The sequence below is a fragment of the Lipophrys pholis genome, assembly GCF_963383615.2.
Source record: "Lipophrys pholis genome assembly, chromosome: 2".
In the NCBI taxonomy this organism is placed as follows: domain Eukaryota; kingdom Metazoa; phylum Chordata; class Actinopteri; order Blenniiformes; family Blenniidae; genus Lipophrys; species Lipophrys pholis.
In genome coordinates this window covers 11,470,104-11,482,893 of record NC_137636.1, presented here as the reverse complement: position 1 = coordinate 11,482,893, position 12,790 = coordinate 11,470,104, and the positions used below count along the sequence as shown (strand labels likewise).

At 38.9% G+C, this 12,790-nt stretch overlaps 1 protein-coding gene across 3 annotated transcripts; it reads left to right on the top strand.

Annotated features, from left to right (window-relative positions):
* Positions 1-3,523: 3,523 nt before the first annotated feature.
* dhodh (dihydroorotate dehydrogenase) lies at positions 3,524-11,675 on the top strand. 3 transcript variants are annotated; one of them, XM_080458467.1, is made up of 10 exons: positions 3,524-3,651; positions 4,970-5,182; positions 5,287-5,486; positions 6,759-6,841; positions 7,207-7,394; positions 8,608-8,721; positions 9,999-10,152; positions 10,238-10,397; positions 11,035-11,118; positions 11,264-11,675. In XM_080458467.1, the coding sequence occupies exons 1-10, from the start codon at positions 3,634-3,636 to the stop codon at positions 11,337-11,339; spliced, it is 1,290 nt and encodes a 429-aa protein (XP_080314593.1). In that variant the 5' UTR covers positions 3,524-3,633; the 3' UTR covers positions 11,340-11,675. The 3 variants fall into 3 exon arrangements, with proteins under 3 accessions (XP_080314593.1, XP_080314595.1, XP_080314594.1); XM_080458469.1 differs by having other exon boundaries at positions 11,035-11,090; positions 11,264-11,613; XM_080458468.1 differs by lacking the exon at positions 11,264-11,675 and having other exon boundaries at positions 11,035-11,236.
* Positions 11,676-12,790: the final 1,115 nt, after the last annotated feature.

Sequence of the window (12,790 nt, the reverse complement as noted above, 5' to 3'; positions counted from 1 at the left end):
TGCAGTCAACTCCATCCTCCGTAGTTCTTTGTCTGCTTCCTGTTTCAGAAAAAAAACAACATTTGTGAATAATCCAAAAACATTTTTCTGTGTACTTTATAGCTCGTCCTCATTTGATTTGAACAGCCTGTCTGAAAAACAAATGAGGTTTCCCTCACCATGAGAAGTTCGTCAATGTCGCCAACATTGGAAGCCATGGCAGAAACATCCCTCCTGCGTCCTGAAATCAAAGTGTATGCGCTTGTTTGAGAGGCACACACAGATACACTCATTGGCTGCTGACAGGTGAATAAGAAAATGTTTCAATGCAACTCACGAGAACTGGTTTTGTTACAGAAGGCCACTGTATTCTGTAAATAAATAAATAAATAAATAAATAAATAAATAAATAAATAAATAAATAAATAAATAAATAAATAAATAAATAAATAAATAAATAAATAAATAAATAAATAAAACCATGACAATTAAATTGAGAGGTTTGTGATTTTTTTAATTTTCATTTAAAACGTTTCACTCACATGTGTCCTTGATGGAGTCTGCACAACTTAAAAACAAACACAAAAAACCAAACAATTTTAACGGACAGAATAGACAAACAGAAATCTAAAGGAGTAATAAACTCTGTGTAGTGAAGGTTTTTAATGCAGTGACAAGGAAGTGACACATACTGTGTGTGCAGAGGAAGCCTCGTCTCTGGTTGCAGTCTGACTTTGTGACCTGAAGAGGATTCAGCTTCATCAAGGGGCAGAGTTCCTCTGGAAATTCATCAGTCTCTGTTACAGAAAGAAGATATTATAAACACACACACACACACGAACGCACGCACGCACGCACACACACACACACACACACACACACACACACACACACACACACACACACACACACACACACACACAGCACAAGACAGCATGTGAAATGTATGTTATATTACATCATTTTTTTCTTCATATGATATCTGTTTGGCTAATAATCTGCTTATACTACATCTGTGGCATGTGAAAATGTTTGTTAAGATATTATGTTAAAACAAATAAAAATTTAAAGGACACATTTTTTTTATTGTGAAATGCTATGTCATATCACAGTTTTTTAATTTCTTTAGTTTTACATGATTACATTCGCGGTTATTTGTACTGACTGACTTCAAAATGCTACAAAAGTAAAACAAAGTCTTGAAGTTGCCTTTAACAACACAGAGTTGTGAACACATCTAATTTGAATGTAATCTAAGGAGTGTCACATAGAGGGTTAATGAAGTACAAACAATAATATGACAAAAAATGATTAAAACCTGGCGAAAGAGTTAAACAAGACAATATTACATTTAAGTATATTAGTGAAAAAAATATATGTACTTTTGCCTGTTTTGTCCTGTGTAATCAATCATCTATGTTTTGACAAGCAGATGCGACTATTGTTGAGTACTTTGAAGGTGAGACTGGATTTTTCAACATGTTTGGTATTCTCATCCTGGTTACTATTAGGTATTGACATTGCTATGTTTGTCTTATTTTTGTTGTATGGAAATATGCTCAGGAGACATGCACGCCTTCCTTGGAGCAAGTATTCAAACCTATTTAAATTCAGACTGTGCTGGTAGCTTGATAAACAAAAATCAACACAAACTCAGCCTCGTTTGGTGCACAAGAAAGTGAGACGTTCTTAATAAACATTTCATTGTTCACGTGAGGATCTTTCTTCGAACTGATTTATTTTTTAAACAAACCTCTTTTTCTTTTGCCTCTTTTTCTTTTCCATGAGTCTTTTGCTTGTGAATAGTCATGAAGCAAACTTGATACCAACTGACAATTAAGACAGACACAATAAATGTCATACTTTACAGACCTGCTGTAGATTCCGTTTCCCCTCCTTGGATATCCTCTCCCAGCCACCAGCTGACGTTGCTGGTGTTTTTCTTGCTGCAGATGTTGTTCAGGAAAACTTGGATGGGTTCATTTATCACATTCAGGAGCTCCCCTCCTTGCATTTCACAGCTGCTTTCCGCTTGGGACCATGTTTTCAAATCCACAACAAACTCAAAACAGACATCTTCAAATTTGAATTCACACCCAGTAGAAAAGTCAGGATGACCCTCTGTCTTATCAGATACGAATAAAAGTCCAGCTGAAATCCACAAAAAGACAGATGTTTGAAATGATGGACCCATTTTAATTGTTTTTCGGAGAGCCAAGAAGCACCCAGTTCTTCCTGGACTGGGGCTGGAGCAGCTACTGAGCAAAGTTATTTGGATCTTTCACAGGGAAATGAGAGAGCTCTCCCCAGAAAAACTCTGCATATCTTCCCAATACATTAGGGAAATCCTTGGAGACACTCAAACAAGATGCAAAGTGAAGGAATCACTTGGCGTCACCAAGGTGACCTTCTAGCCAAGGACAATTTTAATCTCTTTACTCGCATTGAACATAAAAAAGAAAGAGAGGAAAGAAACCCATTATGTATGTGTAATTGTTTATGTGTGGCTTTTGTGTACTGGATATTTAACTTGACATCCCTAAACAAAAGGCTACAATGCTAATTGTTTTCCATATTCCTAAGAGTTGAAATGATGTCATATGGATAAGCTTAAGATATTGTGAAATGTATGACTTGGGACAGGGTTGGGCACCCTGCTGTGATGATTAAGGGTTGTATTTTTTTGGAAAGGAACTGAGAAACATATTACATTAATGTTATCTAAAATACACAGACCAATTAAGAAACATATAATTCACAAAAACAACCATTAACCATTTAAATAAATAAACATTTGTCGTCAACAGGGTGGGATTTGTGAAGAAACTTAAGGGAGAACAACCCAAGCCCAATCTGGACTGAAGCCAGGGATCTCCCTTTGAGGTTAGAGTGGTAACCACTGTGCCACCTGACATCAACCAAAATCTGCTATTATTAACCCTAATCCTAGATTTAACATTCTTGGCATGAATTTTATTCAGCGTCACAGGGGATGTGTAGATCAGTGGGTGAGGTACATCCTGCCAAATGATGCAAATTACACCATGGTTATGATACATACAGCAGTACTGTAAACATGTGAATGTGCAGGTTGTAGTGGTTAGTCTCTGTCATACACAGAATAGATTTCAAAATCTTTCTACTAGTCTACAAATTTCTGAATGGTTTAGGTCCTAAATAAATCTCAGATCTTGTGTTATGTTATGAACCTCTTAGACCATCTGGATCAAGACCTTCTTTAAGTTCCCAGAGTCGAAACCAAACATGAAGAAGCTGCTTCTAAAGTTTATGCAGCAAATATTTGGAACAAATTACCTGAAAACTGCAGGATGACTCCAACTCTGAGTTGATTCTAAAGGTTTAAAAAAACAGACTTTATTTCATGTTGTACTGTAACTGTTGTACTTTTATGCTCTTTTGCGTCAATTCCTTTAAAAAGAAAAATAATTTTTTGCTGTGATATTTTAGATTTTATTGCGCTTTTTTTTTTTTTTTGTGCGCTTCCTATTCGACAAACGTCATCAGGACGTCACTGTTTAGCGCTGCCACTGAAGTATCGCGAGAAGATACGGAGGAAGCCGGGAACACGCGTGTTTGTGTAACATGTGAAGAAACGCTTTGAACGTCCTTTAATGCAATGACAAAACTGCCTCCATGGCGGGACGATTGAAGGTAATAACAGGAACAGTGTCACACGTTTTGTTTCACGGCGTTTAACTGTTTTATGAAGCGTCGCCACGACATTGTTTCTCCTTTGTTTCTGTTTGTAAATGATGTTAATCCAACGACACTGCTGCTTCTCTGTGTCTCGTCTTCACCTCAAGTCTTCCTCACTTTAGTTTGTTTTTCTAATTGTTAGATTAAACCCTGAAGCAAATGCTTACGTTCATGCTTTTAGAAATATATGGCATTTTCAGTTGTTTCTGATGGCGATGTAACTCTCAGAAGCAAAATATGATTTTTATCTAATAGTAGGTCATACCACAAAATCTGTACGGGTTTGTTTGTTATAAACATCCTCATCTAAAGTGGTCTTTGTTTTCAACGATTTATTCATGTTGATTAATAGAACTGCTATTCATATGACCAGTAAGAAGTGGCAATTTAAGACCAGTAGCCTTTACGTTCAAGCATTCAGAAATTATATAATTTACTATTTAGTCTAAAAACTAATTTTTCCTGAGCAAGTTGCTACATCGATGGTAATAGTGGACATTTATGCCCCTTCCAACAAGTAGTTGTAGAACTCACTGAACTGTCCTTTCACCTTGTTAAAGCAGTGTTAGTCATTTAATCTGAAATCGATCAACTCTTTTTTGATCTCATTAATGATCTTTAAAATCACCACTAATCAAAAGTCAAACATACAATCTCATAAAGGACTCACTAAAATGCATCCTGCCATTTTACGTAGCAGAATCAACTATTTCGATGTGACAATAATATTTGAAAATCTTCCAGCTTCATCTCAATGAGGGTTGCAGGTTTCTGAAGTTGATCACTTGATATTGGAAAACAGGAATGAAAAAGAGGCCTCACCTACACACACTTTTGAAGATTAAAGTAATCATAGCTGCAGTAACTGTTTTTGTTTGGCTGTGCGTACTCCCAATTTCCTCCCACAATCCAAATACATGTATATTTGAACTAATGTCTTCGAGGTACAACAGATTCCATTTAGTCTTCCAAAGACTTAATGAGCTGATATTCTGACGCCAGACAAGCACAAAGGATATCAGTTGTTCATTGTATTATTATTAATTACTTTTCTTCAAGGGTAATTGGGGTCACTTCATGTGTGATTTATCCGGACCCTTACATGCATTATTTGTAGTTATTAACAAATTAATTCAACAAGCAGCTGTGGGCGGATTCCAGTTATTGAGGGAATTGGGTCAATTTTGATATTCTAAATACTTTGATTGAACCATTTGCAGTTTAATCACACAGGAGTATGCCTGTTGTGACCTTTTTCATGCTCCTGTTACAGAAACAATTAAAAGAAGCTGTGAAGATCATCAGCTCGGGAAGCCTTCTGTTTGCTTCCTACCTCACGGTGGTTGGAGATGAGCGTTTCTATGCTAACCAGCTGATGCCCCTGCTGCAGAGGATTGTGGGTGCTGAGACGGCACATGTGTTAGCAGTGAAGATGATCGGTCTGGGTCTGGTTCCTCTGAACCGCTACCAGGACCCTGCTCAACTGGTAAATGTGCCAATTGTATATTTTTTGCCCATTGAACTGGTTGATATGTATAAACATCTGAATGACCAAATACGGTGGCCATTTTCTTTGTTTTGTTTCTACAGGAAGTAAAAGTCCTTGGACTAAAGTTCAAAAACCCTGTCGGTATAGCAGCAGGCTTCGACAAACATGGGGAAGCTGTTGACGGCTTGTACAAGCTGGGCTTTGGCTTTGTTGAGGTGGGGACAATCACGCCCAAACCTCAGGAGGGGAACCCCAAACCACGAGTGTTTCGGCTCACAGCTGATCATGCAATAATCAACAGGTAAGTTTGGAATGGGTGGATTTTTGTCAATGCTCAAGCTGAAACAAATACACAAAGTTATTGGCTTGTTGGCTGGTTTCTGTCCCTTAATGTCATAAACACTTAACTGATTAGATCCTTATCCAGTTGAAATAATCAGATTGGAGGAGGTGCTGTTCATTATTCCATCAGAGTCCATGTAAATGGCACAAGGAGTTGCTTCATGCTGTTGAGCTTTGTGTGCCTCTCTGATAAGTAACATCAACCACACGACTCTTCACTTATAATGGTTTGAGAAAAATAATGTTGGCAAAGCACAATTGGTCAGTGCAGGAGACAGTGCTGTCCCGAAGCATTTTTTTCTCCCATCAAACTCAATATGAAGAATGTTTCTTTGGTGTTGCAGTTTCAGAAGTGAGGCAATTCAACAAGCTTGGTTAGTTGAGACAACAAATCTGTCTTTGAAACTGGGGGGGGCTCTTTGGCACAGCTGGATGTGGGTTTAATGTTATCATTTTATATGGTGCTCATGTCAACAACACAATGTGATCTATCAATTGGAAAGATTATTGTCAGACTGACAAAGAACTGACTTTGTAAATGTAGTGTTTAAGGTCCATTGCAAGGCCGGTTGGCACAGCCAAAAGGAGCTGGCCGAAGAAAATTATGTAAATTTTGCAAGATGCAAGAGCCCGGAGTTCTGACCTTTCTTCTTGTTCTGATGGAGTATGAATCGGCCTTTAGTCTTACATAGTTATCGCTCAGATTTCATTTGATTTCACATAGGGACCAAAGTATGGAGCTAGGGTTTGTTTTTTTAACACTGTGCCAGCGAAACTAACGTCTGGTCAACGCCTAATTTTCCTTAATCTGGGTTGTTCAAAGAAACCTAAATCTTTTTATATATATATATATATATATATATGACCAAGAAACGGTGACGATATATATATAGTTTAAAGTGACCAATCAGAAAGGAGGGGGGATTACAAGGCCGTCTATGTAATGCCCACCTCCAAAGTGCAAAAACTCAACATCACCGCACGGGGAGAGATCACAGAAGTCACTGCGAGAGTACAGAACGAGACAGCGAGCGTGCAGAAAGGCACCGCACGTCAGCTGAGTGGTCAAACTGTGCGATTACAGTTTTTATGTGCTTGTGATTTTTGGACTGAATTGACACCATACAAATGTCCCAAAGTGTCAGGTTGTGTTCTTACACCTCTTGTCCGGTACTGTACTCTAAAAGCACATAAGATCAATTGTTCATGCTGGATATTTGTCTTTGTGTAGGTATGGATTCAACAGCTGTGGTTTGGCAGAAGCACAGATGAGACTGAAAGCAAGGGAAGAAATGCAGCAGGAGAAAACTAAAGGTTAGAAAATCTTTCGCATTATTCTGTTGTATTAAAGTCCTCTGCAGGAAATCTGTTGTTATACTGATTCAACTGGACAAAAGCTGAATACACTGAGTTTGTTTTTGCCTTTGTTACATTGACGGTCGTCTAACAGTCTGTTTGTGATGGGGAAACCTCACAGTGTATGAGGTTAAATACTCTTAATTATTGCTCTACATTATTCCATTTTAATGACCTTGACTTGCCCTTGCCTCAAGTATTTTTGTGTCCATGCTCATTTGGCACATCAGCTTCCTCTTCCCCAGTTGAGTCATGTGTCTGATGACGTAGTCTGTGTTTATGTTTGTCTGAAGCTTCCCGTGTGCATGTGTGTGTGTTTATAGCTGGCCTTCCCCTGGGCATCAACCTGGGGAAGAACAAGCTGTCCCGGGACGCAGGGGCAGATTACCTGGAAGGGGTGAGAGTGCTGGGCCCGCTGGCCGACTACCTGGTGGTGAACGTCAGCAGTCCCAATACGCCGGGTCTCCGGGACCTGCAGGGGAAGGCTGAGCTCCGCCAGCTCTTACACTCGGTAGGAAAGTCTTATTCCCATTTGAATTTCCCAACACTGGCATAAATGTGACACAGCTAAAAGATGTGGATCACAACTACTAGTTGTGACAACTGAGCGATCAAATGCCTGTCTTTGTGTGTAAGATGGATTATAACATTATAACACATGTTCAGCTTCTACTTTGACTGTCAGCATATGTGACCAGTATCAATACAAACTATACCTGCAAACTTTAATCACATAGTTCACCCTTCGTTTCTGTAGTCGATATTTGCTGCGAGTCACAGCGTCGCCTTGATACTTTTTGATGCATGTTGTTCTCACTTTAGCTTCCGCAGCTGTAGCACAGCCCCCCAGTGAAGAGCAAATGCTCTTTTCCCTTGCAGCAAAAAGAAATATGAGTCAAGGACGGGGTTAATAAATGTTACGGAGCAGTGAAAACATATGTGAGAAAAGCACTACATCCTTTGAGCACAGCACATCCTCTTGACATCTGGGTCATGGTGCTGTGAAAAATCTGTGTTTTTGAATACATCTCCAAGTTCCCCATCAGATTTTGTTAAAAATGATTGGATGAGCAAATTTAAAGCTGGATTTATTTCTTTGCCCTGGAGCCCCTTCAAAGTGCCTCTTATAATAATGATGATAGTAATAATACTCTATATTTGTGAAGCACTTTACATTTTGGAAACAATCTCAAAGTGCTACAAGTGAGGGTAAGGAAATAAAAACATTACTAATAAAATCAGATAGAAGTAGGCATCAAAGTGCGACAGGTGAGGGGGGTTAGGAAATAGAATCCTAAAAAATGCTAGTGAAAGTAAAAAGCAGGCATCAACAAGGCCACTAAAAACATTTAGGCCCAATGTATGACTGCCTTTGACTCCCAAGACAACATTATAAAATATAACAGTGAAGACAAGCCAGTGCAACACTTTCGATGGTCTGTTATAAATTCTACAGAAGTGTTGTTGTTGTGTTTTTGACATGTACATATCCAGCATAGACACACACAGGGTTATCCCAGGTTGAGAACCCCCCCCCCCCCTTTATTTTCTTAATCTTGTCCTTTTTTTGTTTTCCTGTGGAAGCAGTTATCAAATCTGAGGCAGAGGTCTTTTCTTTTTGTCTTTTCCAAGACTTTATAGCCTCAGGCAGAGTACATTACCATCATGCCGTCAATCATTCCTGTAGTTGAAGCTCTCTGCTCACATCTCTACAATCGGATCAGGTGCTGAAGGAGCGCGATTCCCTGCAGGAGGAACGCAAACCTCCGGTCCTCGTAAAGATCGCTCCTGATCTCACTGCCCAGGACAAACAGGACATCGCTGATGTCGTCACAGAGGTCAGAAGTGATTTCCATTTGAACCAAATGTGTGTATTTCTACCAAAAGTCACAATTCTTGCAATCGTCCATATTTAATTTCTTTTCATTTCTGTTTCACATGCTTCAGTTTTGGAACAAAAAGTCCAATGTATTTCAGTTTCAAATGTCTCTATAATGTCATCTAGTTATCACATTTCAGGTCTATTTAATGGTTTGTAAAGAATGGAATGTGTAATGATTAACGTTTTTATTTTTCACTCTTAAAAGCAGAATTGAAGTTGTTGTCTTTTTCAGACCTGAAGTGCAAATAACATGAGACTGCTGTGTCACATGTCTTCATGCAAAGTAAACACCCTTTGTGAGGGCGCAGCATCCATTAGTTTGAAACCTTGAATGTGACGGTACAACCGAAGCTCCACTAAAATGAACTCCTAACATGTCTACTCTGCATCAAGGTGTTTGGGTGAAAATTTGTTTAAATATTTTTTTTTTACTGCACTTTCATACAGTTCAATAGCTTAAAGCTACAAAAGTATTTTGTGCAATACATCCACCCCCATATTCTGTACATGTCCACACTTATAGGCACCGTGTGCATATTTTTCTATTATATTGTATTTTTATCTGCTTTTTTTTAGTTCCTGCTATGTGTGCTTCTTTCTCTTTACTATCCTGTTGTACCACTGCAAGTTTCTCCACATGTGAGATAAATAAAGGGATATCTTATCTTATCTTACAAAAAACTGAATAAAAAAATACTAGGAATTTATTTTTTAATTTTAATTAAAAAGTTTTTTATCTGTGATGAATGAGTATTAGTGCAGAATAGAAACGTTTAGTTTACATTGCGAATTAGATTTGTACATGGATTAACATGAAAACTTCTGAACATTTAGAGGAAAATGAGCTTGATTTTAACATTTCACTCCAATCATAATGTAAATAAACCGCTTAAGCGGAATCCGTCTCAGCTGATTGTTTTTATTGAATTACTTCATAACTGAAAGTATCATCTCGACGCATCACAAAACACTTCTGCGCAACCACAGCAAAGAGGATCATCGTCGTCTCTGGTAATCTTATCACCACTGCTGTGGCTGTGCTCACTGAGGCGAGGAGGAGACGCACCATAATGGAAGAGGTGGAAGAAAGCAAATATTCTCGCAGCACTCCCTTTTCTTTGTCACAGCGCACCTCACATTAGAGCTCTATGAAAGTCAGGTTCACTCATCCACATGTCAGTCGTGTGTTTTTCGAGGCCACTGAATACTTTTTGTATATTCTCTTGTGTGTAGCTGGGAGTGGACGGCTTAATGGTGTCAAACACCACCGTGTCCAGACCGGAAACACTCCAGGACCCGCATAGTTCTGAGGTTGGTGGATTAAGTGGGCAGCCCCTCAAAGACCTCTCCACCAGCACCGTCAGGGAAATGTACAACCTCACCAACGGTACACAATTCAAGTCCAATGTCTCGTTATACTTTCAATACACACCGTTTTAAAATACATCTGTTGTTTCTTGATTATTTTGTAGGTAAAGTACCAATTATTGGAATAGGAGGCGTGGCAAATGGACAGGATGCCATGGATAAGATCCGAGCCGGTGCTTCTTTGGTTCAACTCTACACGGCTTTCGCCTACCAGGGTCCACCAATAGTCACCAAAATAAAGCGAGAGTTGGAGCAACTTCTTAAGTGAGTATAAGAGTGCATTGAAATTAACATGGAAAATGGCAAAGTCAGTATTTTCCTGTAGTTTACACATTTGATTACTAATTCTTTGCTACAAATGCCATCTGACCTTCCAGTTGTCTTTAGAAAGTTAGAAGTATTGAGACAAGACACCAGTGAAACAGTTGAGCAGAATAAATATGCGGTAGATTGTTAAAAAAACAAAAAATCCTTATTTTAATTCATTCATTCATTCATTCATTCATTTTCTTCCGCTTATCCGTTTCCGGGTCGCGGGGGTGACAGTCTGAGCACTGTCACCCAGATCACAATGCACCATTTAAGAACCTTCCTGCAGGTGGTGAGCCCACGGGAATTTTAATTCAATTGAGGACAAGTGTTACATTTCAGGAGCAGGTAAACACGCCACACAGTTAAACGCCGGGTTCCAGCAATGAACAGTGACGCTGGGATGAAGTTCCAGCTGCAGGTGCTGAATGCTATGGTTAATTGCGTTACATATAAATGAGTTGAAACAGCATGTTCTCTCAAGACTTTCTTGAGAGAACATTCCACTTGTGTTCTCCTGATACTTCACCTCTCATCCTCTTTGATTCTCTGCACAAATATTTCAAATAGTCTCCTCTGTCTGTTTGAACAGGGATCAAGGTTTCAGTAGCGTGTCTGAGGCAGTCGGGGCTGATCACAGGGGAGCAGGTGGGCTCTCTCAGAAACAGAGCTCCATGTAAGACATGGGAATCGATAACGCGGGCCCTCTGAGGACGTAGCAGCACCTGGAGATGCCGTCTCCTCTTACGTGGCAACATGACAGTCAGCTTTTCCCAAACTGTGACGAAAGTATGAGTCCATCCATTTGTCTTTATTTCCAGGGTTGCAGATGCATTAGAGTCTGAACATGCAGGTAAATACACACTCACAGTAAATCTCTGCCTTACTTTTATGTGAATACTGTAAAATCTTTGACGATGCATCGTCAGTGTCGACAAGCTCAGGTCTGTAACTCGATTTCAGACGTAAAATTTTTTGTTACAGTGTAACAGCAGTTAGTCTTTCTGATGCATTCTGACAACGACGTACTTGAACTTTTTAACGCACCTGCCACCTAAAGTCAGTTTTCAACATAAGTACAACCATTTTTCATTTTGTGTGTCTGTGAGTGTGTGTGTGGGGAAAATGATGTTTGATGCTGTGTGGTAAATAAATGGAAAAAGCTTTATGTTATACTCCTCTGGGATGTGTTTTAATATGGTTTGAACAGGCATTAAAACGGTTTGCTGTCTCTAAAAGCAGAATCTATTCTCGGCTGAGTGGCAGACGATTTCATATTGACAACATGTTAAAGATGGACCCGCACAGAAGTCCAGTCACACTCGTTAACAGCTCATATGTTGAGTATCCAGCTTATTTAGTTTGTACATATTGAGGATTTGATTAAAAGCAAAGATTCCCAAAATTAAGACTTGACTCCACACTCCCTGAGAGCCCAGAGCAACATTTGCATGCATGTGCCTTAAAGATTGGAAGTGTCATGGATGAATTTTATAATTCAAAATACTTTACCTCCACATCATGTCATAGATGGACCAAAGGAAGGAACATGCAAATTCTTCTCCTAGTATTAAAAGGATCTTGCATGCAAATGTTGTTTAGGTGTTCTACTGAAATGTTTGCAGAGACAAGAGCCTTAAAACTAAAAAAAACCAAACCTGATTAGCATCATTCATTGACACTTGAAACATTTTATCTTGACAGAATTCTTTTGTCTGAAATATCAAAACTACTGTTATTTAGCTGATAACACTTTTCCTTTTTGAAGAGCGATTTGTCCATTAGTGAAAACACAGATAACAAGCCAGCCTCCTGATTCTGATTTGATATTGTCACTTATCTTAATCACATTCAGGGGTTACAGTCAGTTAATTTATGAAAACTAAAGGTTGCATTGTACTGACTGCAAAGTCTCATCACTCTGATGAAGATCCCAACTTCACACCAAAATTACTTTGTATACAATTTGACAAGTTTAATATGTATTGGAATGCTTAACTGAGGTTAAGGGTTATAAGGAATGTTTTGTAGGGATTATATCACTTCCTCCTATATAATTCGCGTTGACTGGAGCTGATTTCGGGGGACCAAGAGTGAAAACAGAATACAACCTGGACAGGTCACCGTTCCATCACAGAGCGATCATCATATTCACAACTACAGGTAACTTGCCCAATGAACCTCAAATTCATTTATTTTTGACTGTGGAAGAAAACGAGAGCCGACATGCATAGGAAAGAAATACAAACTCCACATAGAAAGGCCCTCAACTGGACTTGAACTAGACATTTCTTGGTGTGACGCTACTTTGACCAACCACTACTACATAAAACAAGTAATTATTTACT